The 24,913-nt window shown below is 42.2% G+C and overlaps 1 protein-coding gene across 3 annotated transcripts in view; it reads left to right on the top strand.

The window, feature by feature from the left end:
- Positions 1–23,698, top strand: part of heatr5b (HEAT repeat containing 5B) — a 32,174-nt gene extending 8,476 nt beyond the window's left edge. Inside the window, exons 12-37 of one of the 3 annotated variants that reach the window (XR_012389051.1) lie at positions 425–577; positions 903–1,002; positions 1,113–1,222; positions 3,044–3,207; positions 3,305–3,480; positions 3,987–4,092; positions 4,931–5,121; positions 5,642–5,801; positions 5,878–6,067; positions 6,178–6,347; positions 7,831–7,978; positions 8,080–8,259; positions 8,462–8,722; positions 9,037–9,218; positions 9,455–9,523; positions 10,628–10,807; positions 12,955–13,186; positions 13,674–13,877; positions 14,191–14,318; positions 14,782–14,923; positions 15,882–16,139; positions 16,525–16,743; positions 18,825–18,964; positions 20,418–20,631; positions 21,217–22,027; positions 22,966–23,698. Coding sequence is in view for 1 of the 3 variants with exons in the window: in XM_009307044.5 (XP_009305319.1) it covers positions 425–577; positions 903–1,002; positions 1,113–1,222; positions 3,044–3,207; positions 3,305–3,480; positions 3,987–4,092; positions 4,931–5,121; positions 5,642–5,801; positions 5,878–6,067; positions 6,178–6,347; positions 7,831–7,978; positions 8,080–8,259; positions 8,462–8,722; positions 9,037–9,218; positions 9,455–9,523; positions 10,628–10,807; positions 12,955–13,186; positions 13,674–13,877; positions 14,191–14,318; positions 14,782–14,923; positions 15,882–16,139; positions 16,525–16,743; positions 18,825–18,964; positions 20,418–20,631; positions 21,217–21,524 (4,385 nt within the window). In the remaining 2 variants the exon portion in view is untranslated. Of the gene's footprint in view, positions 1–424; positions 578–902; positions 1,003–1,112; positions 1,223–3,043; positions 3,208–3,304; positions 3,481–3,986; positions 4,093–4,930; positions 5,122–5,641; positions 5,802–5,877; positions 6,068–6,177; positions 6,348–7,830; positions 7,979–8,079; positions 8,260–8,461; positions 8,723–9,036; positions 9,219–9,454; positions 9,524–10,627; positions 10,808–12,954; positions 13,187–13,673; positions 13,878–14,190; positions 14,319–14,781; positions 14,924–15,881; positions 16,140–16,524; positions 16,744–18,824; positions 18,965–20,417; positions 20,632–21,216 lie in introns of all 3 variants that reach the window. The other 2 variants (XR_012389050.1, XM_009307044.5) reach the window with 2 other exon arrangements.
- The last annotated feature ends 1,215 nt before the right edge of the window (positions 23,699–24,913 follow it).

The following is a 24,913-nucleotide window of genomic DNA, read 5'->3' as shown; positions in this document are numbered from 1 at the left end:
CCATCTGCTGTTATAAACTAGTTTAGAGCGCCATCTGCTGTTATAAACTAGCCTAGAGCGCCAGCCTAGAGCGCCAGCTTTTGTTATAAACTATCCTAGAGCGCCATTTGTTATAAACTAGCCTAGAGCGCCGTCTGCTGTTATAAACTAGCCTAGAGCGCTGTCTGCTGTTATAAACTAGCCTAGAGCACCGTCTGCTGTTATAAACTAGCCTAGAGCGCCATCTGCTGTTATAAACTAGCCTAGAGCGCCGTCTGCTGTTATAAACTAGCCCAGAGCGCCGTCTGCTGAAAGAAAAGATCCACAATGCATTGATAAATCACTAAGGTATATTTTGAGGAATCTGTAAGCGGCGCTGTTGTTGATGTGTGTGTGTGTGTGTGTGTGTATGTTTATGTTTGTGTGTGTGTGTGTGTGTGTTCAGGGCCGTCTCTGGTGCGCTATCACCTGCCGAAGATGCTGCTGCTGTGGCGTAATGTGTTTCCGCGTTCCCAGAAGGAGCTGGAGGCCGAGAAGGCGAGAGGAGATTCCTTCAGCTGGCAGGTGATGCTGGAGGGCCGCGCTGGAGCCTTGTGTGGTAAAACACTCATATCCTCACTCTGTAAACAATAATGCTTACATTATATTGTGTGAAGTATGTGTATTTTATGTATCTGTGTATATTGTGTATGTATGGCATGGGTCTTTTTTCTGATGGTATGATAACCTAATGTCCCAGTATGGTGATCACTGCTTTACAATTCTTTTTCATATGTCTGGGTAAAAAAACCTAGACGTTTCCAAACTGTGTTAGACCTTGAAATCAGTTGTCGTCGCATGCCTGTTTGTATGTATGCATGTGCTGTATGTGTATATATGTCTATGTGTATATACACAATTGTTATTTCTCCTGTTCTTCTCAGCCATGCGCAGTTTTGTGGCTCATTGTCCGGAGCTGCTGACGGAGGATGTGATCCGCAGACTGATGACGCCCATCGAGTGCGCCATGACCATGATGTCTCAGTGAGTGACGGAACGCTTTATCAGAAAATGCTTTACTTACTTTAGAGTTTTGGTCTCGTTTCTAGTCTAAATATCAATTGATGTTTGCCCGTGTGTGTGTTATTTCTCAGTATCCCTGCAGTGATAAAGGTTCACGGGGCTCATCTGAAGGCCAGCGCCGCCATGGTCCGACTCAGACTGTATGATATACTCGCTCTGCTGCCACCAAAAACATATGAAGGCGAGTCCAGCACGCTTATAATGGTGTCACATGTTATTGTGATTATTGTTGAAGCTTTTATTACAGTATTATAGCAATATTAGCTGCAATAAAACTAGTTTTAATAACTATTAATGCTTACAAATTATAATAAAACGCATGTTCAGAGTATTTCCCAGAGATGGGTTGCGGCTGGAAGGGCATCCGCTGCGTAAAACATGCTGGTTAGTTTGCTGTTCATTCCACTATGGTAACCCTGGATTAATAAAGGGACTAAGCCAACAAGAAAATGACTGAATGAATGAATGAATGTTCAGAGTAAACAGATGTTTCAGGCTAATAAAAAATGGCAAAAGGATTATAAAGTGCATAAGGGGTAACACTTTACAGGAAATTCTCTTTAATAAAAGAGAAAAGAGCCTAGAGCGCCGTCTGCTGTTATAAACTAGCCTAGAGCGCCGTCTGCTGTTATAAACTAGCCTAGAGCGCCGTCTGCTGTTATACACTAGCCTAGAGCGCCATCTGCTGTTATATTCTAGCCTAGAGCGCCATCTACTGTTATAAACTAGCCTAGAGCGCCATCTGCTGTTATACACTAGCCTAGAGCACCGTCTGCTGTTATAAACTAGCCTAGAGCGCCGTCTGCTGTTATAAACTAGCCTAGAGCGCCGTCTGCTGTTATAAACTAGCCTAGAGCGCCATCTACTGTTATAAACTAGCCTAGAGCGCCGTCTGCTGTTATATTCTAGCCTAGAGCGCCATCTACTGTTATAAACTAGCCTAGAGCGCCGTCTGCTGTTATATACTAGCCTAGAGCGCCGTCTGCTGTTATAAACTAGCCTAGAGCGCCTTCTGCTGTTATAAACTAGCCTAGAGCGTCGTCTGCTGTTATAAACTAGCCTAGAGCGTCATCTGCTGTTATATACTAGCCTAGAGCGTCGTCTGCTGTTATAAACTAGCCTAGAGCGCTGTCTGTTGTTATAAACTAGCCTAGAGCACCATCTGTTGTTATAAACTAGCCTAGAGTGCCAACTGCTGTTATAAACTAGCTTAGAGCGTCGTCTGCTGTTATAAACTAGCCCAGAGCGCTGTCTGTTGTTATAAACTAGCCTAGAGCGCCTTCTGCTGTTATAAACTAGCCTAGAGCGCCTTCTGCTGTTATAAACTAGCCTAGAGCGTCGTCTGCTGTTATAAACTAGCCTAGAGCGTCATCTGCTGTTATATACTAGCCTAGAGCGTCGTCTGCTGTTATAAACTAGCCTAGAGCGCTGTCTGTTGTTATAAACTAGCCTAGAGTGCCAACTGCTGTTATAAACTAGCCTAGAGTGCCAACTGCTGTTATAAACTAGCTTAGAGCGTCGTCTGCTGTTATAAACTAGCCCAGAGCGCTGTCTGTTGTTATAAACTAGCCTAGAGCGCCATCTGCTGTTATAAACTAGCCTAGAGCGCCGTCTGCTGTTATAAACTAGCCTAGAGCGCCATCTGCTGTTATAAACTAGCCTAGAGCGCCATCTGCTGTTATAAACTAGCCTAGAGCGCCAGAGCTGCTGACGGAGGATGTGATCCGCAGACTGATGACGCCAATCGAGTGCGCCATGACCATGATGTCTCAGTGAGTGACAGAACGCTTTATTAGAAAATGCTTTACTTACTTTAGAGTTTTGGTCTCGTTTCTAGTCTAAATAACTTTAATAAAAGAGAATAGTTCAGATTCTTTATGGTGTTTTTACGCCCCCTGATATCAGTATTGTGCAGGTTCATCATCATGATACGTTAAATTATTGAATATTAATATATATATCTACATGCTGAAGATCAGGAGCTGCTTCTTTGTGATTTCAGGCAGTTTTAATGCTCTGCTGCGGGAGCTGGTGGCAGAATTCACACTCACAGATAACTCTGCCAACACCACCACATCCCTGCTGCGCTCGCTCTGCCATTATGATGACAGTGTGCTGATGGGCTCCTGGCTGCAGGAGACTGACCATAAGTCCATCGAGGACCAGGTAACAGCGCTATATGTGTATATTCTGATAGTTGTTCATGATGACACACTGTGTTGCCTGTAGTAAAGTGTGTCTGTGTGTGTGTGTGTGTGTGCAGCTGCAGCCCAACAGTGCGTCTGGCAGCGGCGCTCTGGAACACGACCCGTCCTCCATCTACCTGCGTGTTCCTGCAGTGGAGGCTGTTCCCGGACCGCTGCCGCTCGGCGTTTCCGTCATCGACGCATCTGTCGCTCTGTTCGGAGTCGTCTTTCCTCATGTGTCTTTCAAACACAGGTATCAGCATCTCAGAAAACTACAGTAAACTCATCAAAAGTGCCTTCAGAGGCCTTTTAATACAACAAACGGGTGTGTTTGATTACTGTTGCAGCTGAAGTCTGCAGACCCTTCTGGACCGACTTTGGCCACCCCTGATTTTATAACCCTTTTCAGGGATAATTCATGCACAAATGAACATTTGCAAACTGTTTGCTCTTCTTCAAGGGTTTTCTTTCTGAACACAAAATGAGATATTTAGAAAAATGTTAGAAACTTGTGTACATTGTAGGAAAAGCAAATACTGTAGGCGTTAGATGTTACAGCACTCTTCAAATTGAAGACTGTAGACTTGAAGACATTTTATATTAATGTTAAGCACCTTGGGTCTGAGAGTAACGCAATTTCGATTCTCTGTATGTCTTGTACATGTGGCTGAATTGACAATAAAGCTGACTTTGACTTTGACTTTGTATTTGAGATCATTGTCTGTGGTTTATGTGTGTTCTGTGTGCTGTGTCCTCCAGGTTGCAGATGCTGGATCACTTCGCTGAATGCATTAAGCAGGCTAAAGGCGTGCGGCAGCAGGCGGTGCAGCTCAACATCTTCACTGCGGTGCTGAGCGCGCTCAAGGTCTACATCTGTGCTTCATAACCCTGTACTGGAGCTGTTGAGTCTCTAATAATGATTAGGGGTTTAATAATACATTGCAAAAAAGAAAATTCCTAGATGCATATTGCTGATGTAAATATGATATGATACATTTATTGAGCTTGTTTTTATCCAAGAGTCTGCTTACGGTATTTATAAGGTGTAATTCACACAAACATGTTTATTTTTTTCCATACTAGACTGCATAATGACTTTTCATGGCCACAAAATAACATGTGAGCTGACACAGCCATGTTTGTTTACCACAGAGAAAATGCTAGAGATTTTAATAACAAATAACTAAATTGTTAAAATGTTTAGTATGTTGCACAGTGATCATTTTGCTTCATAAATATATACCAGGTGTATAATCAGGAGCCAAATTTGATCATTATATTCCAAAGTTAAAATCTTTTAGTAAGTTTATTTTGGTGCAGTACCAGACATGACCACCAGATGGCAATCAGTTTCCATTTCAGTTAGTGACCATATATATAGGCACACTCTACTGCTGTGTATATATTGAATAAAAACCACATTTTTTCATCCTTTTCACAATATTTTACTTGATTTATATAATTAATTAGCTTACATTATGAATGAATGAATTATTATTATTATATTATAATATTAACACTGTTTTATTGACATGTTGGAGAAAATTAATATTAAATCAATCATTTTTATTGCATGCAATATTGATATAATATCAAATTGTGTGTTTAATATTGAGAAACGTATCAAATCAGGACTTGAGCATATCATTACACCCCAGTACTGCTGGTGAATGCTGATGTGTGTGTTGCTGTGTTGTGTTCAGGGTCTGGCGGAGAACAAGAGCAGTCTGGGTCTGGAGGAGGTGCGTAAGTCTGCTCTGGCTCTGGTGATGGGGGCTCTGGATAACTCCAATCCTATTCTGCGCTGCGCCGCTGGGGAGGCTCTGGGCCGCATGGCGCAGGTGGTGGGAGAGGCGTCCTTCATCGCCCGCATGGCACAGCACAGCTTTGACAAGTGTGTGAGATCATAAACAACAACACAACTGATCATGAGAAGGCTTCCTGAGTTTGCAAACTCTGTCAAACTGGAACCTAAAATGGAAATGGCCATACTGTGAGCCTCAGACACCAGTGTTTCTTGGTTCTTATGTAAATCCTGTGAGTGTGAAATCCCAGTGAAAACAGTGTAAAATAAACACTCACATGTGACTTCATTACTTCAAACATTACAAACATTCAAAGATTCAATTCACACAGTTTGAACATTAAGTGATTCATTTCAATTAGTTCACACTGCCGGCATCTCCATCACAGCAGTTCAGAAGATCAATGATTCAACTCAAAGAGTTCAAACAGGAGCATTTCTCAGCCAGCCGTCTGCTCAGAGCAAAATGCTGGATATACAGATTCAGTGCCGCCCTGAACGGGCAAAAGCTCTGTTATTGTAACTTTAAAGTAGAGTTGCTTTGACTGAAGACAGAATTGTGTGACGTTACTGGTTGTGTGTTATGTGCTTGAATGTGTGTTGTGCGCAGGCTGAAGTCAGCGCGTGATGTCGTGTCCAGAACGGGTCACTCTCTGGCTTTAGGATGCCTGCACCGTTATGTTGGCGGCATCGGCTCCGGTCAGCATCTCAAGACTAGCGTTAGCATACTGCTAGCCTTAGCTCAGGACGCCACGTGTCATGAAGTCCAGGTGAGCACCAGCAGGATGAGCCGCTGATGAAGCTGGTTTACTGAGATGTTGACTGTGATTGGCTGCTGTGTTTCAGACGTGGGCTCTGCACTCTCTGGCGCTGATCGTGGACTCCAGCGGGCCGATGTACCGTGGTTATGTGGAGCCCACACTGTCTCTGGTGCTGACGCTGCTGCTGACCGTTCCGCCGTCACACACTGAGGTGCACCAGTGTCTGGGCCGCTGCCTTGGAGCACTCATCACCACCGTTGGCCCAGAGCTACAGGGTAAACGACCAGCCCTGACACATCTCCACCAGCTGAATTAAACTGTCTGTTTGGTTAGATCTCTTCTGCTTAGTTTTGAAAGCATTTTCCTCAGCTGGTTTTCTCTTCAGGTAACAGTGTGAGCATCTCAACGATCCGCTCGTCATGTCTGGTGGGCTGCGCCATCATGCAGGATCACTCAGACTCTCTGGTTCAAGCGGCCGCTATCTCCTGCCTGCAGCAGCTGCACATGTTTGCCCCGCGCCACGTCAACCTGTCCAGCCTGGTGCCCAGCCTCTGTGTAAGAGCTCTGTGTTTACACTGCACGTCTGCTTTTACACTGCATTTAAACTGGATTCACACTGCATCTCTACATTTACACTGTATTTTCTCTGCACATTCATATTTTAAGCTGCATTTACACTGCACATCTGCATTTAAACTGGATTTACACTGCACATCTGCATTAAAACTGGATTTACACTGCACATCTGCATTTAAACTGGATTTACACTGCACATCTGCATTTAAACTGGATTTACACTGCACATCTGCATTTAAACTGGATTTACACTGCACATCTGCATTTAAACTGGATTTACACTGCACATCTGCATTAAAACTGGATTTACACTGCACATCTGCATTTAAACTGGATTTACACTGCACATCTGCATTTAAACTGGATTTACACTGCACATCTGCATTTAAACTGGATTTACACTGCACATCTGCATTTAAACTGGATTTACACTGCACATCTGCATTTAAACTGTGTTTACACTGCACATCTGCATTTAAACTGGATTTACACTGCACATCTGCATTTAAACTGGATTTACACTGCACATCTGCATTTAAACTGGATTTACACTGCACATCTGCATTTAAACTGGATTTACACTGCACATCTGCATTAAAACTGGATTTAAACTGGATTTACACTGCACATCCGCATTTAAATTGGATTCACACTGCATCTCTACATTTGCACTGTATTTACACTGCACATCTGCATTAAAACTGGATTTAAACTGGATTTACACTGCACTTCCGCATTTAAACTGGATTCACACTACATCTCTACATTTGCACTGTATTTACACTGCACATCTGCATTTAAACTGGATTAACACTGCACATCTGCATTTACACTGTGTTTACACTGCACATCTGCATTTAAACTGGATTTACACTGCACATCTGCATTTAAACTGGATTTACACTGCATATCTGCATTAAAACTGGATTTAAACTGGATTTACACTGCACATCCGCATTTAAACTGGATTCACACTGCATCTCTACATTTGCACTGTATTTACACTGCACATCTGCATTTAAACTGGATTTACACTGCATATCTGCATTAAAACTGGATTTAAACTGCATATCTGCATTTGCACTGCATTTAAACTGGATTTACACTGCACAGCCGCATTTTAAGCTGCATTTACACTGCATATCCACATTAAAACTGGATTTACACTGCACATCTGCATTTACACTGCATTTAAACTACATTTACAATGCAAATCTGCATTTATACTGCATTTAACTGCATGTCTGCATTTACACTGAACGTCTGCATGTGTAAATGTTTGTATGTACATATATATATATGTGTGTGTGTGTGTTTGTGTTTGTATGTTTTTTCCAAAAAGAAAAGAGAGTTCAATAGAGGAGAGTGGCATTGGTCTATAAATAACTCCATTACACTCTCAGTAAAGTTCTTTGAGCATGTTTTGCTTTGCTTGATGTAAAGTGTGTGTGTGTGTGTACAGGTACACCTGTGCAGCTCTCACCTGTTGTTACGGCGCGCTGCAGTGGCGTGTCTCAGACAGATGGCGCAAAGAGAAGCTGCAGAGGTGTGTGAATACGCCATGAGTCTCGCCCGCCGCGCCGGAGACACCAAAGACAACAGCACCACCAGTACGACACACACACACACACACACACACACCCAGCACCACTAGTACAACATGCACACACAAACACACACGCAATATAACTGATTGCTGTGTGTTGGTCAGATCTGAACATCACGGAGACGGGTCTGGAGGGCGTTCTCTTCGGGATGCTGGACCGCGAGACTGACAGGAAGTTGTGCTCCGACATTCACGACACGCTGGGTCACATGCTGTCGTCTCTGGCAGTGGAGAAGCTCTCTCATTGGCTGAAGCTCTGCAAAGACGTGCTAGCAGCTACCACAGGTACGAGCCGTCCTCTTAGTGCAACTCCATTCATTTAGTTAGTGTGTGTCTGTGTGTGTGTGTGTGTGCGCATGTTTCTGGCTGTGTGTGTCTGTGTGTGTGTTTATGAATATATGTGTGTATGTATATTTAAAAGGGTGTGTATATATATATATATATATATGTATGAATAAATATATATATGTGTGTGTGTGTGTGTCAGAGGTGGGCGGAGCCGTGGCGTCTGACAGCAGAAGGAAGGATGATGATGAAGACTCAGAGAAGAAGGATGAGATGGACGATGACATCATGTTCACGTCTCTGGGTCAGGATGAGAAGATGAAAGCGACGGTCGCTCCTCGTTGGGTCACGCGTGTGTTCGCAGCCGAGTGTCTGTGCCGCATCATACACCTGTGTGAGAACGCTGACCACGCCCACTTCCATCTGGCAGAGGCGCGCATCGCCAAGATCAAAAACCCTGAGGGTGAGCGGATCATACACACACACACACACACACACACACACAATTAGAGATGCACACACACTCATACACACAAAGACAATCATACACACACACAGCGGTAATATCCAGCGGTTTACATAGAGAAACACAGTGGAGAGCTGCTGCAGTGTAATGGAGACGTGTGCGTGTGTGTGTGCGTGTGTGAGTGTGCGTGTGCGTGTGTGAGTGTGTGTGTGTGTGCGTGTGTGTGTTTTGTGTGTGAACGCTCTTATAGCGTGTCTGATGTGGATCTCAGTGGTCTAGATGTGAACGCCGCTGTTGTTGTTTCTCCACAGCGGATTTCCTGGTCCTGCATCTGTGTGATCTAATCCGCATGGCCTTCATGGCGGCGACCGACCACAGTAACCAGCTGCGCATGGCCGGCCTGCAGGCGCTGGAGGACATCATTAAGAAGTTCGCTGCTGTTCCAGACCCAGAGTTTCCATCTCACGTCATTCTGGAGCAGTACCAGGCCAACGTCAGTGCATTCATACACAGAAATCACTTCTATATTGATTATGTTTAAATGTTGTTATTGTAACTATATTTGTATAATAATGATTATAAATATAGCTAGTTTCTAGCTTAACACATGGGGTGTGAAAGAGCTGTAATACTGGCAGCATTATTCACCAAACACACGTCTTTTTCTCGAGTTTGAGTGTCATCTTCTGCACTGTCTGACGCTGCTGCTCTTCTCGTGTTCCTCCACAGGTTGGCGCTGCTCTGCGTCCTGCATTTTCGCCAGACACACCTTCAGACATCACTGCTAAAGCCTGTCAGGTAAACCTCTGAGCAATCACACATTCAGTCTTCTGCTTCACACTGCTAAATATATTGAAAGATCATCATTTAAACATCTCAGTAATCTTTTAAAAGTAAATAAAATTTGGAGTCAAATATAAAATGTTTACCTTTTTTTTTAAATTTTGCATTATTGATTTATTCTCCCCAAAGATAAGGAAACTCAATATTTATCATTATTATTATTATTATTATTATTATTATTATTATTATTATCACTACTAATATTATTTTTATTATTACTAATATTACTATTACTAATATAATAATAATAATAATTATTATTATTATCACTGCTAAAATAGTTATTATTACTAATATTTTTATTACGAATATTATTATTATTATTAATATTATTATTACTATTATTATTATTATTATTATTATTATTATTATTTTCACTGCTAATATTATTATTATTACTAATATTTTTATTACGAATATTATTATTATTATTATTATTATTATTATTATTATTAATAATATTATTATTATCACTACTAATATTTTTATTACTAATAATATTATTATTATTATTATTATCACTACTAATATTATTATTATTATTATTACTAATATTATTACTATTATTATTATCACTGCTAATATTATTGTTATTATTATTACTTATATTTTTATTACTATTATTATTGTTATTATTATTATTATTTTATTATTATTATTATCACTATTAATATTTTTATTATTATTATTATTATTATTATTATTATTATTATGCTGTGAGATATATAATTTACAAGTGACAAATCAAATGCAAAATAAAAAGGTCAGTATAGCATACAAGATTTTTGTGTGTGCTTGTGTGTTTGGTGTAAAAGTGTATAAGCAAAGGAACGCATGGAATAGTATGACAGCTATAACAATAACACAGAACACACAGTGCACAGTATCAGTATTGCTAATAATCGTGTAATAATAAAGCTTTGGAGTGCTGTGCTGTAAGGGAAAGGTTCAGGTGTAGGGCAATAGAAAACACAGTGTGTAGAGTTTAAAACCAGAGGCATTTCAGAAAAACAAACAATTTGCAAAAACAAACGCGTGCGTGCGTGTGTGTGTGTTTAGGTGTGCAGTGCGTGGATCGGCAGCGGTGTGGTCAGTGACCTGAATGACCTGCGGCGTGTGCACAACCTGCTGGTGTCGTCTCTGGATAAAGTGCAGACAGGGAAGAGCAGCTCCAGCCAGCTGTACAGCGAGAGCGCCACCACCATGGAGAAACTGGCAGTGCTGAAGGCCTGGGCGGAGGTACAGCACTGTAAACACTGCAGAACACGGAGAAATAAAGCTGCAGATCAGCCAGAAATGAAGAGTCACTCAAATGCTTTCTGACATTTCATTTTCACACTCACACACACAGGAAGATATTTAGATGCAAAACATTGTTTTGTTTAAATGCCATTATGCAGTTTTATTAAGCAGGCATATTCATTAGAATAAGAGTTCATCTTTAGAGACAGAAGGATTTAATCCCAAAGCAGTTATTGCCTAACAGTGTTTTTATGTGTACACTTTTTAAAGCGATGCATCTCTTAGTACATAAAAAGTGGACATTGCATACAAGTTGGCATTTAACTGCAAAGAATACTTTCCTTACTTAGATTTGTGTCTTGTTTCTAGTCCAAATATTTCAAAACTCTTAAAGCAAGAAGCATTTTCTAGACAAGTAAAAACAATAGTGTTGTTGTTCAGTAATGAGTCAAAATGAAGAGAGTTTTTATTTAAAACAAGCAGAATATTCTGTCACTGGAGGAATAAAAATAATTTAGTTTCTCCTTTTAACATAAGATGATTTCTCTTCCTCCAGTGTCAGATAATTTTGCTTGTTTTAAGGAAAAACTCTCTTCATTTTAACTCATTATTTCTGAAAGCAACACTATATTATGCACTTTTCTAGAAACTGCTTCTTGAATTAAAACCTTTTGGACCAGAAACAAGACAAACTCATTTTTTATTGCAGTGAGATTAAAATTCAAGCATTTTGCAGGATTTTCTGCTCCTTGTTCAGTAAATCAGCAAGTGTTAGCATCATGTTTCATGGAGACAGAGAGGTCTCAAACTTAATGCATTTACAAAGTCATACGTGCACAGCAAACAAAACACCATTAGTAAAAAACACAATTAATAAATTAGCAAATCCAATTTGTAAAGTCAAAATGCGATTCATAAATACACAAATGCAGTTCATTTGTGCAATTAATAATGCTCATTTACTTGTAGATTCTTAAATTGTGTTTTGAATTTGCGAGTTGGATTTCGTAACTGTGAGTTGTGCTGTGCATGTAGGACCGCGTTTACACTGCACTGTTCATGTGGCACAGATGGAGTATGGCCCATGTACGTGTAAGCAGGAACAAATCACATGGATTCAGATTGACTCCAATCAGATTCAGGCCTTGTTCATATGTGGAAATGTATCTGATATGAATGGGATCTGTGTTCTGGTGTCTGCAGTGTAAGCAGGTAGATCAGATTTTCACCTGTCAATGTCGCGCATCATAAAAAACCATCGCAAATGATGTCAACTCTGACACTTTCACTTCAGAACAGACTTCAGCAGAGCCCTAAACCTTAAATCTCATACATGAGGACTGAAACAGCTTTATATTGTCATATAGCACAGGTATTTACGAGAGCGAGAGAGCGCAATGTCCACCAAGATAAACTAATATAAAACTAGTGCATAGCTACATCACGTGCATAAATCACGGCATGGACATTGCATTAAGATGCTTAAAGGTTTGATAAAGCTGAATTATCAAAAGAAGATGGACAAATGAGCAGCTTTCTGTCATGAACTATAGTATGTTCATTATCAGCTGTTTTTCCTGGTCATTGTGTGTTTGCTGTGTGGGGTGTAAATGCAGACGATCGGATACGAGTCACCTTTAAAAGATGATGTAAGCAGGTCACAAAAACAACCAGATACAGTCACAAAATCAGAACTGACCATCCAGACCATCCAGGTGGGGCAATCAGTCTTTTAGGGCGGGGCTATCACTCCTTTAGGGCGGGGCTATCAATTTTTTAAGGGCAGTGCTATCAGTCCTTTAGGGTAGATCAATCTGTCCTTTAGGGTGGGGCTATCAGTCCTTTAGGGCGGGACTTTCAATCTTTAGGGCGGGGCTATCTGTCGAACAGATTGCATAGAGGAGTAGAGAAAAGAGCACTCTTTCATTATCAGCTGTTAGTCAGCGCACGCTCTTTTTTTCCTGGTCATTGTGCGTTTGCTGTGTGCGGTGTAAATGCAGACGATCGGATACGAGTCTCTTTTAAAAGATGATGTAAGCAGGTCAGCAAAACAATCAGATACAGTCACAAAATCAGAACTGACTATCAGGATCTGCAGTGGAAACGCAGCCGTGTTTCTTGACCTGGCTCTGTCTGTGCTTCAGGTGTTTGTGGTGGCGATGGACATTAAGCAGGAGTCGCGGGCGCGGCCGGTGCGTCCTCCAGCCGGTGAGGATGAGGATGAAGATGAAGCTGCAGATGTTCTTCCTCCAGACAGTCTGATGGTTCTGGTCCAGCCGGAGCTGCCGTCCCTCAGTCGCCTGTGGCTGGAGCTGCTGCGGGATTATGCCCTGCTCACCCTGCCAGCGGAGTTCTCTAGCCAGCTGCCGGCCGACGGTAAAACACTGCAGCATTACACCGTCACTTTCGGGTGTACTGTCCCTTTAAATGACTGATTGTAAAAACCCTGCAGTCATTCAAATTCCTTCAGCTGAGTCCCTTTATTCGTCAAGGGTGGCCACAGCGGAATGAACCGCCAACTATTCCAGCATATGTTTTACACAGCGGTTGCCCTTCCACCTGCAACCCATCACTGGAAAACACCCATACACACTCATACACTTTAATTTAGTTGATCAGTTCCCCTATAGCGCATGTGTTTGGACTGTGGGGGAAACCGGAGCACCCGGAGGAAACCCACACCAACACGGGGAGAACATGCAAACTCCACACAGAAACACCAACTGACCATGCTGAGGCTCAAACCAGAGACCTTCTTGCTGTGAGGCGACAGTGCTAACCACTGCGCCACCGTGCCGCCCACCCTACAGTCTCCCCTTGATTATGAGGTGCTGATGTTGTGTTGTGTGTGTGTGTTGATCAGGAGGAGCGTTTTACACTCCAGAGACCATCGACACGGCGCGGCTCCACTACCGCAGCTCCTGGGCATCAGTGCTGCACGCCGAGGCTCTGTGGCTCAGCAGCACCGGCTTCGGCATCACTGAAGATTCTGCTGCTTCTGGAGCCGCTGTGCAGCCTGCCAAACACCCAGAGGAGCTGGTGAAGGACCGACTGCATCTGCTGCTGGGTCAGACACACACACACACACACACACACTGCAGAACATGTGCTCTAACCGAGGGCTTTTCTGGTTTATTATTGTTATGTTCTTCCTGCATTGTCAGATTATTCTGCTTGTTTTAAAGAGAAACTCTCCTCATTTTGACTGGTGATTTCTGAAAATAAGAGAGAGTGTTGTGCTTGTGTTGAAAATGCTGACTCATTTAAGAGTTTGTACATTTCTGGACCAGAAACCGGACAAAAACTCTGAGTAAAAGAAGTGTTTTTGCAGTGTGTGACCCCCGTGTGTGTGTGTGTGTGTGTGTGTGTGTGTGTTTCAGGCATCAGCATTGAGTTCCTGTGTTTCCCTCGTGCTGAGGAGCCCATAGAGGATGTGATGTCATGTCTGAGGGCCGTCTGCACACTGCTGGACTCACCCATCGCCCGCACACACATCGCTGAAGATCAGGTGTGTGTCAGTCTGTGTGTGTGTGTGTGTGTGTGTGTGTGTGTGTGTGTGGATCTGCTTTAATGACCTGCTGCTTTAACTCTTAATGAATATTGTTCTGCTGAACACTTTCTCCACTTCCGCAGGAGCTTATATCATGATAAAACACACTCTTTACTGTAGTGAGAGCGGAGTGTTGTCCACTGCTGACATACACACACTGATGAGGGGAAACCCAAACATTCTCAGTGTGTGATCAGCTTGTTTCTTCAAGGATTGAGATGAAATGTTTCTGCCTTATTTCAGAGGTTTAGTGAAGGTGGCTGTATACTGAATTACAGACAACACAAAGGTTGATGTGAGAATTTATCATGAATGGGCCCTTACCGTGGTGTGTGTGTGTGTGTGTGTGTGTGTGTGTGTGTGTGTGTGTGTGTGTGTGTGTGTGTGTGTGTGTGTGTGTGTGTGTGTGTGTGTGTTGCAGCTGCTGGCGGTGGAGCTGCTGAATGTTCTGCACCGGCTCCTGCTGACCCGAGACCCGTCCAGTGTTCAGCTGCAGGTCACAGCGGTGGTGCAGAAGACCATACACGCCGCACAGGAGCATCTGGAGCAGCGCAGGAGCAACAGTGAGTCCCACACACACACACACAGACACACACACACAGACACACACACACACACACACACACACACACACACACACAGACACACACACACACACACACACCCATATACAGCTGAAGTCAGAATTATTCTCCCTCCTTTAGGGCGGGGTAGTCAGTATTTTAGGGTGTGGATATCAGTTCTTTAGGGCGGGGCTATCAGTCCTTTAGGGCGGAGTTATCAATAATTTAGGGCGGGGCTATCCGTCATTTAGGGCGGAGCTATCAATCCTTTAGGGTGGAGCTATCAGTCCTTTAGGGTAGAGCTTTCAGTCCTTTAGGGCGGGGCTAACAGTCCTTAAGGGCAGAGCTATCAGTCCTTAAGGGGGGAGCTATCAGTCCTTTAGGGCGGAGCTATCAGTCATTAAGGGCGGAGCTATCAGTCCTTTAGGGTGGAGCTATCAGTCCTTTAGGGTGAAGCTATCAGTCCTTTAGGGCGGGGCTATCAGTCCTTTAGGGCGGGGCTTTCAATCATTTAGGGCAGGGCTATCAGTCCTTAAGGGCGGGGCTATCAATCCTTTAGTCCTGTTTTTCACAAACAAAATTAAAGATATAGCATAACATGCAATCTGCAAAAAATACTCTTATAAAGAAAGTTATTAAAAATTAATGTTTTTCAAAAAATCTGTGGTCCCAATAGCTGGATGCTGAATAAAACTTTATGTGAAGCAGAAAACAGCATTTTATAATGACTTTATTAATAGTTATCAAAGCAAAAAAGAACATATTTTGTGAGGTAATGTGATGAGCTCCAGCAAAACAGCAGCACAGCATTATTATATCAAAGTATTTCACTAAAGAAAATATACTTTTGTGGTAATAAAACAACATGTGATTGTGTGTGTGTGTGTTTGTGTGTGTGTGTGTGTGTGTGTGTGTGTGTGTGTGTCTCTCCCTCTCTACCTGTGTGTGTGAGCTGCAGAGGGCGGTGTGAATGAGGATGGTGTGTGTGTGCTCGGGGAGGGAGCAGACAGCGGTGAGCTTCTTCCAGGTAAATCTCTGGTGTTTGCTGCGATGGAGCTGCTGGTGTTCATCCTGGTGCGACACCTGCCACAGCTGAAGGAGAAGAACACAGACACCTGCAGACGCAGCCCGCAGAGCCTGTCTGAACACAGCAGCCGCCTGGTGGCCAACAGCGTCACTGCACTTGCAGAGCTGCCGTCTCTCTGCTCTCCCGCAGGTACACACACGCTTTATACCCTCTTTGGTGATGTTGGTGCTGTTTTCGCTCCATTGACTTCCATTATAATCACTTTTATTGACTGTAAAGCCATGATAGAAAACAATAATCTGCCAGTGGGGTTTTTGTTTTGAGATGATTTCTCTTCTCCATTTTGAAATTATTCTGCTTGTTTTAAGGAGAAACTTGCTTATTTTTGACTCATTATTTCTGAAAACAAGACTATATTGTTGTGCTTGTCCAGAAAATGCTTTTAGATTTTTCAGTTTTTAGATATTTGGACTAGAACAAGACAGAAACTCTACATAAGAACTGTGTGTTTGCAGTGTGGTATCAACATCTGAAGCACTCTATATTAGTTTGAGTGTTGTTGGTGTGTTTGCAGGCAGTATGACCATCCTGCCCACGGTGCTGTTCCTGATCACCGGCGTGCTGAGAGAGACGGCGGTGAAGACTGCGGATAACAGTGTTTCAGCGCCGGTTTCTGCAGCTCTACAGGCCATCAAGACCATCCTGAGCTCAACAGCAGCACACACACACGCACAGTGGAGCGCTCTGGTGCGCAGCAGTCTGGCCACCGTCCTGGAGGACTCACAGCCCAGCGGTGAGAGCACTGAGCCTGTGTGTGTGTGTGTGTGGTTTATTTATTAGAGCTGCTCTGTGTTTAGTATCCCCCAAGCAAGTGAGATATGTGAGGTGCTAATCAACCCATACACCATATTAGTCTAGCAATACAGCTGCTTATTGCTGACCACACAGCTGATATATCAACCATCACAATAATAGTCAATACACTGCAAAAAATGCTTTTCTTACTTCGGTTTTTGTCCTGTTTCTAGTCCAAATATCTAAAAATTCCTAAATCAAGAAGAATTTTCTAAACAAGCAAAACATATTGCCTTGTTTTGAGAAATATTATGCCAATATTAAGTCAGTTTTTCCTTAAAACAAGCAAAATAATCTTACGTCAAAAGAAAAAACAAGATTAATTTGCTTACGCCATTGGCAGATTATTTTGCTTGTTTCAAGGAAAAACTGACTTAATATTGGCATATTATTTCTCAAAACAAGGCAATATGTTTTGCTTGTCTAAAAAATGCTTCTTGATATAAGAAATTTTAGATATTTAGAGTAGAAACAAGACAAAAATCTAAGCAAGAAAAGCATTTTTTGCAGTGTAATCATGAATCATACTCATGAACATCATTAATCAAGATACAACAAAACTGCATAAAAGGCTTATAATGCGACATAAGGATGAGGAGTACGTGAATAAAAGACAGATAATGAAGCCGCAAGCGATTTGATATAAGCATATACAACCTCAGAGACGTGCCATCATTTTGCTCTTCAAGCACTGGGGAGCCTGTTGCAGTCACGATAGAAAACCAGCACATGTGTCTGAGAATGTCAGGCGATGTCTCACAGCTGAGCTTCCAGTGCTACAGCAGGAAAGCCTCACCTTTATAGTCAACATTTGGGTACTGGCCAAAGGTCGTGCTATTAGGCTGTCAGGCCCACCTTCTCTCTCAGCGAGGTGCACATTATTTCTGATTGCAAAGCACAAATTTGAGGTTTGCAGAGTCAGCATGATGATCCAGAGTCAATATTCCACCTCCTGCAGTTTTAGAAAGTTAACCTTAAGGTCATCAGAGCCTTCTCTGGTCATTTGGTCATGCTTGAGGGTCAATATTTTACCTCCTGAAAATTAGAGAAAGGTGTGAAGTTAACCTTAGGGTCATGAGACCTGTCTCTGGTCATTAAGGCTGCTTTCACACCTGTGAATGGATTCAGTTGTTCTGAAACAGAGATTACAATTGTTACAGTTTTGCTCTTTGCTCTTGGAGCGGTTCGCTTTCACACGGCAAAGTTTCTAATCGGACCAAAAGAGCTAAAACAAGTCCCGTGTGAGTAAACTCTCCTCACATTGGTCAGAGTGTCAGGGTTTATTTTGCAGCGTCCCGCTCAGCTGTCAGGAGAGGTGGTGGTTTGGTGGTGATTGACAGGGTGTGCGCGCGACGTGTCTGAGGAGAGATGCGGTGGGGAGGGTGAGAAGGGTGCGCGACGATGCCTATTTGAGGACCGGGAGGGAGACGCGAGATTACCGGGAGATCATCACTCGTTTGCGGGCATCCGGAGACTCGCGAAACTTCCCGCCATACTCATAATTCTCTCTTCATATAGCCGTAAGCCTATTACATATCCATAACACACTGAGATATAACCGCGCTCGGATCGGATCGCTTTCTCACTGCAATCGATCCAGTCCAGGGTTCGTTTCAATCGAGCCGAGACCACCTCATTCAAGCAATCTCGGAGCGATTACTTTGGCGCGGAACAGAGCGCGATTGCCCTGTTCACATATGCCAAACGAACCGCGCTAACTGGGCAAACGAGACCAAACAAAAGTGTAGGTGTGAAAGCGCTCTAAGTTGTCCAATGAAAATAACAGATGTGAAATAATGCAAAAGCAATCACATGCTAAGTGAACATGTTTATCTGAGAAACACTGCTACTGTCAGTTCTTCTGCTTTGAGAGTGTGTTCAGTGTCAGAATGTCTGTCTTTGTTTTGATCTGTAGCTCCGCCCACTGTCAGTTTAGCCAATTATATTTAATCCCCCAGGTTGCCAGATGGTGCAGAACGGCGTATTTAATCTCTCTCTCTCTCTCTCTGTGTGGTGCAGACTCAGTAGATGAGGTCAGTTTTCTGGCCGCCATCACCCTGTTCCTGCTGTCGGCCAGTGGTGACCTGATGAGTGTGTGTGTCCTGCAGAAGGGCTGCATCGAGCGCTTCACACACGCTCTCAACTCTGCTGACCCCTGGGTGAGCCGTGCTTCATTCACACACCTCCTTCTGTCATTTCACTATTCAAGATAAACTAAAACTGAATGAAACAAGAACCGGTCCTGATAAACTCACTCAGATTAAATAATACTTCAGTAGCGCTGCACAGACATCAAAACACTGCACTCACACTCAAATTCTGGATGGAAACTAAAGGCGTGTCAAGGTTGTAATAGTTAACGAAACGAACAAAAAAAATGAAAACTAAATTTAAAAACATTGTCGTTAACTGGAATAAAAATAAACATGAGAGTTTTGAATAAACCAGACCTGACTGAAACTGTATTGTGTTCAACTAACATTATAGCTAAAACCTTCTTTGTTTTCGTCTTTGTAAATGTATTTTAATACATGAGCATTAGTAATGCCATTGGCCAGATCAAGCCGGTCCTCCTCCAGTCATCCTCACCGTTGCTCCCGCGACAAAAACAACGAGTGGACATGACAGCAGCACGCTGACAGCATTAAATAAATGATTACTTTAACATATTTGTGCCCAATAATGGGTTTATTTCTGTATTATACGTCGTTCTTTAAGCAGATCTTCTAAGTGAACCAGTTGAATTAGTTCACCAAATCAAACAATCGTTTAAATCGATTTGCATCTCCGGTCAGCACTCTCATCCACAAAGACTTACTTTTAAACAGCCTGATCCCCCCTCTGACTGAAAATAAACCAATATATACTGAGTTATTCAGTTATTAGAACAGTACAATCAGATTTGAGAAGCGGTGAACTGATAATACTGCGCATGCATGATTCAGTCAACCGAACACAAACAGCACATGACAGCCTGCTGCGACTGAACTAAACCAGAGCAACTGCAGCGCTGGTAAACCGAGGGCTTAATGAGAGGATCTGGCCAAACGGAAGTTTAATTCATCACAGAAAGTCGTAATGGAGTTTAAATAAGTGAATCCTGCTTCAGTTGGGCTGTAAAACATAATAGTGAGACCATTTTCAGCTCATGGTGATGTTTACTGACTGAAATTAGGATTGCTGACTGCATATTTCTGACATGTTGAGTCCTAAGAAGGGAGGATCGTCAGATAAGATCTGGTTCACGTTGAGTTTGAGGATGGGTAGATGGTAGATGATGGTGTTCATGTGTCCTCTGAATACATTTAATAAAATGTGTGGTTGATATTTTATTATACAACATTTATTCTGATGATTTTGAATCCTGCACCTCACAAATATCCCCATTTACAACCACAAAAAACTAAAACAAACGCTGAATTGAATAAAAACTAAACTAAAACTAAGCCATTTCAAAATATATAAAGGAATAAAACTAGCGAGTCTGCCTCTATAAACTGATTAAAACTGCCTGAATATGAAAACAAAAAGTCAAAACCAAACAAAAACTAAAACTATTATAACCTTGGTGTGTGTGTATCTGTGTGTGTGTGTGTGTGTGTGTGTGTGCAGACTCAGGCGCGCTGCTGTCAGCTGCTGCTCTCCATCCTCCAGCAGCCGTCCCGCAGTCTCTCTGTCCCCTTCATCCACACGCTGGCGCCGCTGCTGGTGGAGCAGCTGAAGAGTGTGGAGCGCCGGCGTGTGTGTAACGCTGCGGAGCTGCAGGCCGTGCAGGAGCGGGTCCGCGTGATGGAGACACTCGTGAACATGGCGGAGGAACACAACCGTGAGCAACATTACACAGATCCATCACACAGAGATGACGCAGAAACACTTTGATTGGCATTCTGGGAAAGGGGGAAAGTCTCGCCCACTAGTCTCCATCTCATTAGCATGTCCAGCAGGCCTGAGTGAGCAGCAGCCGTCTGTCCATTAGCCATTAGAGTTGCTGAAGATAATGTCAGCATAGACTAGGAGGATTATAGATGTGGAGGTGATGATGAACAGAGACAGGAGCCACATAGACTGACAGAAGCATCACACACACCTGACCAGCACTCACAACACACACACTGCTGTTTCACATCTGTCTGTAGCTCCGCCCTCTTCTGAAAAGAGCACAATCTCATTTGCATTTAAAGCGACGGGCACCAAACACCACAGTTAGGATCAAAGCCTGAAAGGGTCAGTTTTAGAGAGCTGGAGGACATGATCTGTGTGCTGTTCTCAGCTCAAACTCACACACACACACACACACACACACACTCTAGAGAGACAGCAGAGACGCATTTACAGCTTGTGAGAAGATGCAGAATAGGTCACCTTTAAAAAGGCAGCATTATAATAATGTGTGTGTGTGTGTGTGTCGCAGGTGTTCAGCTGTTGGCTCTGCTGGTCCCCACGCTGGTCTCTTATCTGCTAGATGACTCCAGCTTCAGCTCCTCCTCCAGCAGCTCTAAAGGTCTGCATGATTTCGCCCTCCAGAGCCTGATGCACACCGGCCCGCTTTACCCCGCCGCCTTCATGACCGTGATCGGAGCCGCTCCGGAGCTCAAGACCCGTCTGGAGGCGGCCATCAGGTCCAAACAAGCCCACAGCAGAGCCAAGAGCACCGCCAGACAAACCCTGCCCGCTGCACCCGCCGCGCCAACCATCAAACTCAAGACCAGCTTCTTCTAGATGGAGAGAAACACTGAGATTACAGCTGGGTCACACTCAGAATAATGCTTCTTTAGTCTAGTTTCTAGTCCAAATGTCTACAAACTCTGATATCAAGTAGTATTTTCTAGACGAGCACAATAATATAGTGTTGCTTTCAGCAATGATGAGTCAAAATGAGGAGGGTTTCCCTTAAAACAAGCAGAATAATCTGACAATGGGGTGAGCAGAATAATTTAGTTTTTCCTTTTGACATAAGGTTATTTAATTTACCCCATTGGCAGATTATTTAGCTTATTTTAAAGCTATATAAGATCTTTTTCACTCTATTATTTCTGAAAATAGAACAATACTTTTTTATTTGTCTAGAAAATGCTTCTTGATTGAAGAATTCTTTGGTATTTTGACTAGAAATTAAACAAAAGCTCTTAAGGAAAGCCTTTTTTGTAGTGTAGCTCCCTCAGAAATTGAATATCTGCCATTGATTCCTCTCCCTCATGTAGTTTCGATCCTTTAAGCCTTTGGTTCATCTTCAGGACATTTTAGATGAGATCCTGGAGCTCTCTCATCCTCCATAGACAGCACTGTGTCTCGAGAGACTCTTCATGCATCTTCAGTGGTACTTCCATAATGTTATGAAGCTATTAGTGTAGTTTTATCCACAAACACCCCAGAAAATAATGACTGTACTCAGCACTCTCTCCTCTTCAGCATCAGGTAAGCGTGTTTGTATGCTGATGTATGTTAATTGTGTCTATACACTGCTTATATTTGTCTTTTTTCTAATGTAGTTATCTAAGAACTCTTAAATCAAGAAGCATTGTCTAGATAAGTGCAATATACGGTAAAATAAGCAGAAAGTTTTTTCTTAAAATAAGCAAAATGATCTGAAAATGGGGGAAGAAATAAAAGAATATTATTTGAAAGTGAACGCTAGATTATTCTGTTTACCCCATTGACAGATTATTTTGCTTGTTTTAAGAAAAAACAAAACAAAATTTTGACTCATTATTTCTTGTTGTGCTTTTCTAGAAAACGCTTCTTGATTTAAGAGTTTTCAGATATTTGGATGAGAAACAGGACTAAACTCTAAATAGAAAAGCATTTTTGTGATGTGTGATATCCTGCTTTAAATAAATAAAGTGGGATTAAAAGTCTTCTGTGTGGACATCTGCAGACATGTTTATATTCTATAAACTTAATATGATTTAATCCTGTAATAGTATATAGATGTTATTTAATATTACAGTGATATGTCTATAATATTGGCATATTATAAAGTTACATGTCGCAACACATAATCACGTGACCCATAAGACAAGAGAACAAATTGTTTGGAGCACAGATGTTGTGTTGTAGCTTGATATGATCACAGCTGAAGACTCACTGAATGATTGTCCATGCTCTCGGTCTTTGAGCATCTCAGGAGCCGTGCTGTCTATGGAGGATGAGAGAGCTCCAGGATTTCATCTAAAATATCCTCATTTGTGTCTTAGAGGATGTCTCAGAGGATTGAAGCAGCATGAAGATGAGGGATTAATGACAGAATCTTCCTTCATGTGTGAGCTGACCCTTTAAGAGCATCACTGGGTTGGACTTCTGAAATGCACTTTAAACAGGTCCCAGTGATGAAGGTGTTTTAAAGCTGGTGAAATGATAAATGGACGCTGACCTGAATATTTCCTCAATCCCGTCTGTTTCTTTTTTTAAACCATGCTGGTGTATTTTTGTATTCTCTTTCTGTCTGATTGTAATTGAAGGCTTGTTATCGTATTTATCACTCTGCTGATCCAGAATCAGTATGAGCTTGAGTCTGTAAAGGGGACAGTTCACCCAAAAAAGACTCACGATTGACATTAAAGTTTCCTTTTTTCTGTTAAACACAACAGAAGACACTTTGAAGAATGCTGATAAGCGCTAATCTAATATTGGTGTGCTTTTTTACAGACTATGAAAGTCAATGGTTACAGGTTTCCAACATTTTTCTAAGTATCTTCTTTTGTGAATAGTGTATAAATGATGACATGTATGTGTGAACTGCCGCTTTTAAATGTGGTCTGTGAGTGTATTGTGTGTGTTTTAGTTGCTCAAGCAGCTTTATGGTGTTGTTTTGACATCTCGTTTGAGCTTTTAATAACTGGATTGTATATTTGGCTGTCATTCGAACAGAATAAATGGAATTTATGACTGTTGAATTTGATGTCTGTCTTTCATCAAACACACAAAGTGCCGATCAGTATTTTAATAACCCTTTTAATGTTTTAATGTAACCCACGCCCGTGTTGGTGTGGGTTTCCTCCAGGTGCTCCGGTTTCCCACACAGTCCAAACACATGCGCTATAGGGGAACTGATCAACTAAATTGGACGTAGTGTATGAGTGTGTGTGTGTGTGAATGGGTGTTTCCCAGTACTGGGTTGCAACTGGAAGGGTATCCGCTGTGTAAAACATGCTGGAATAGTTGGTGGTTGCTGATATTTGCACTTTGTTTGCAGTGCTGTCGTTAATAACCAGTTTTGATGATGGATGTATAATGAGGATGTTCTCATGTCACACTTCTTAATAGTGCACTAACTCATGTACACTCCGACATCAGGAGCTGATTGAGACGCAGCCCAGTTCTCACGTCCACATTTCCATCATGTCCTGTTGATCTGCTGGAGTGTGTGAACGCTCATTAGCCGAGCTGCTGCGTTTCCTCTCTTTCCTGCTATTGTGTGTCTGATTGTGCTCATTATTGATTACATGTTGGATTCGCTGCCTGTTTTGAGGATTGTTCTCAGGAGTGTTGACCCAGTCTGAACTCCATATTCATCTGACTGAATTAACGTGACAGTTTAACTAACAAGTGCTAAAGAGACAAATAGAAACAAGTGACAGTTACAAATGTCACTGCAACTCACATACTGTACAGATGAAGACAAGATTAAGAGCGTCTTTTGGTGCTTTGCTTTCGTGTCCGTCACTTAGAATCTGCGGACATTTTTTGCTATTTCTGCAGGGAATTTTGGTAAAAATCTGTGTATTTCTGAGGAATTAGTTGGGGAGTATCCAGCGGAGTATCAAAACTAAAACCATAATATATGAAATAAAAAGTAATAGATTACTGAATAAAAACTGAATAAATTCAGATTTACACTTTTACTCAAGTAAATAAACAGAATTAATAACGGTTAAAATAAAGCTAGAAATCTGCGGAATTCTGCACGTGCAGATTCCGTGTGGGCCTAACCATAGCCTACACTCAACAGCAGCTCGATGACGCAAGCGTACCGGGGTTTAGAAGGAAAAGACGGTGTAAACACAAACCAACCAAGAAGGTGGCAAGAGGGGACAATCAACTTTGGGTACGATCCAGGCAATTGAACCAAGTGTAAAGAACCCTAAAATACCAAACAAGAGAACCAAACA

Source organism: Danio rerio, chromosome 13 (genome assembly GCF_049306965.1).
Source record: "Danio rerio strain Tuebingen ecotype United States chromosome 13, GRCz12tu, whole genome shotgun sequence".
NCBI lineage: Eukaryota > Metazoa > Chordata > Actinopteri > Cypriniformes > Danionidae > Danio > Danio rerio.
Note: the sequence above shows the minus strand (reverse complement) of the source record. Positions and strands in the feature narration are given on the sequence as shown.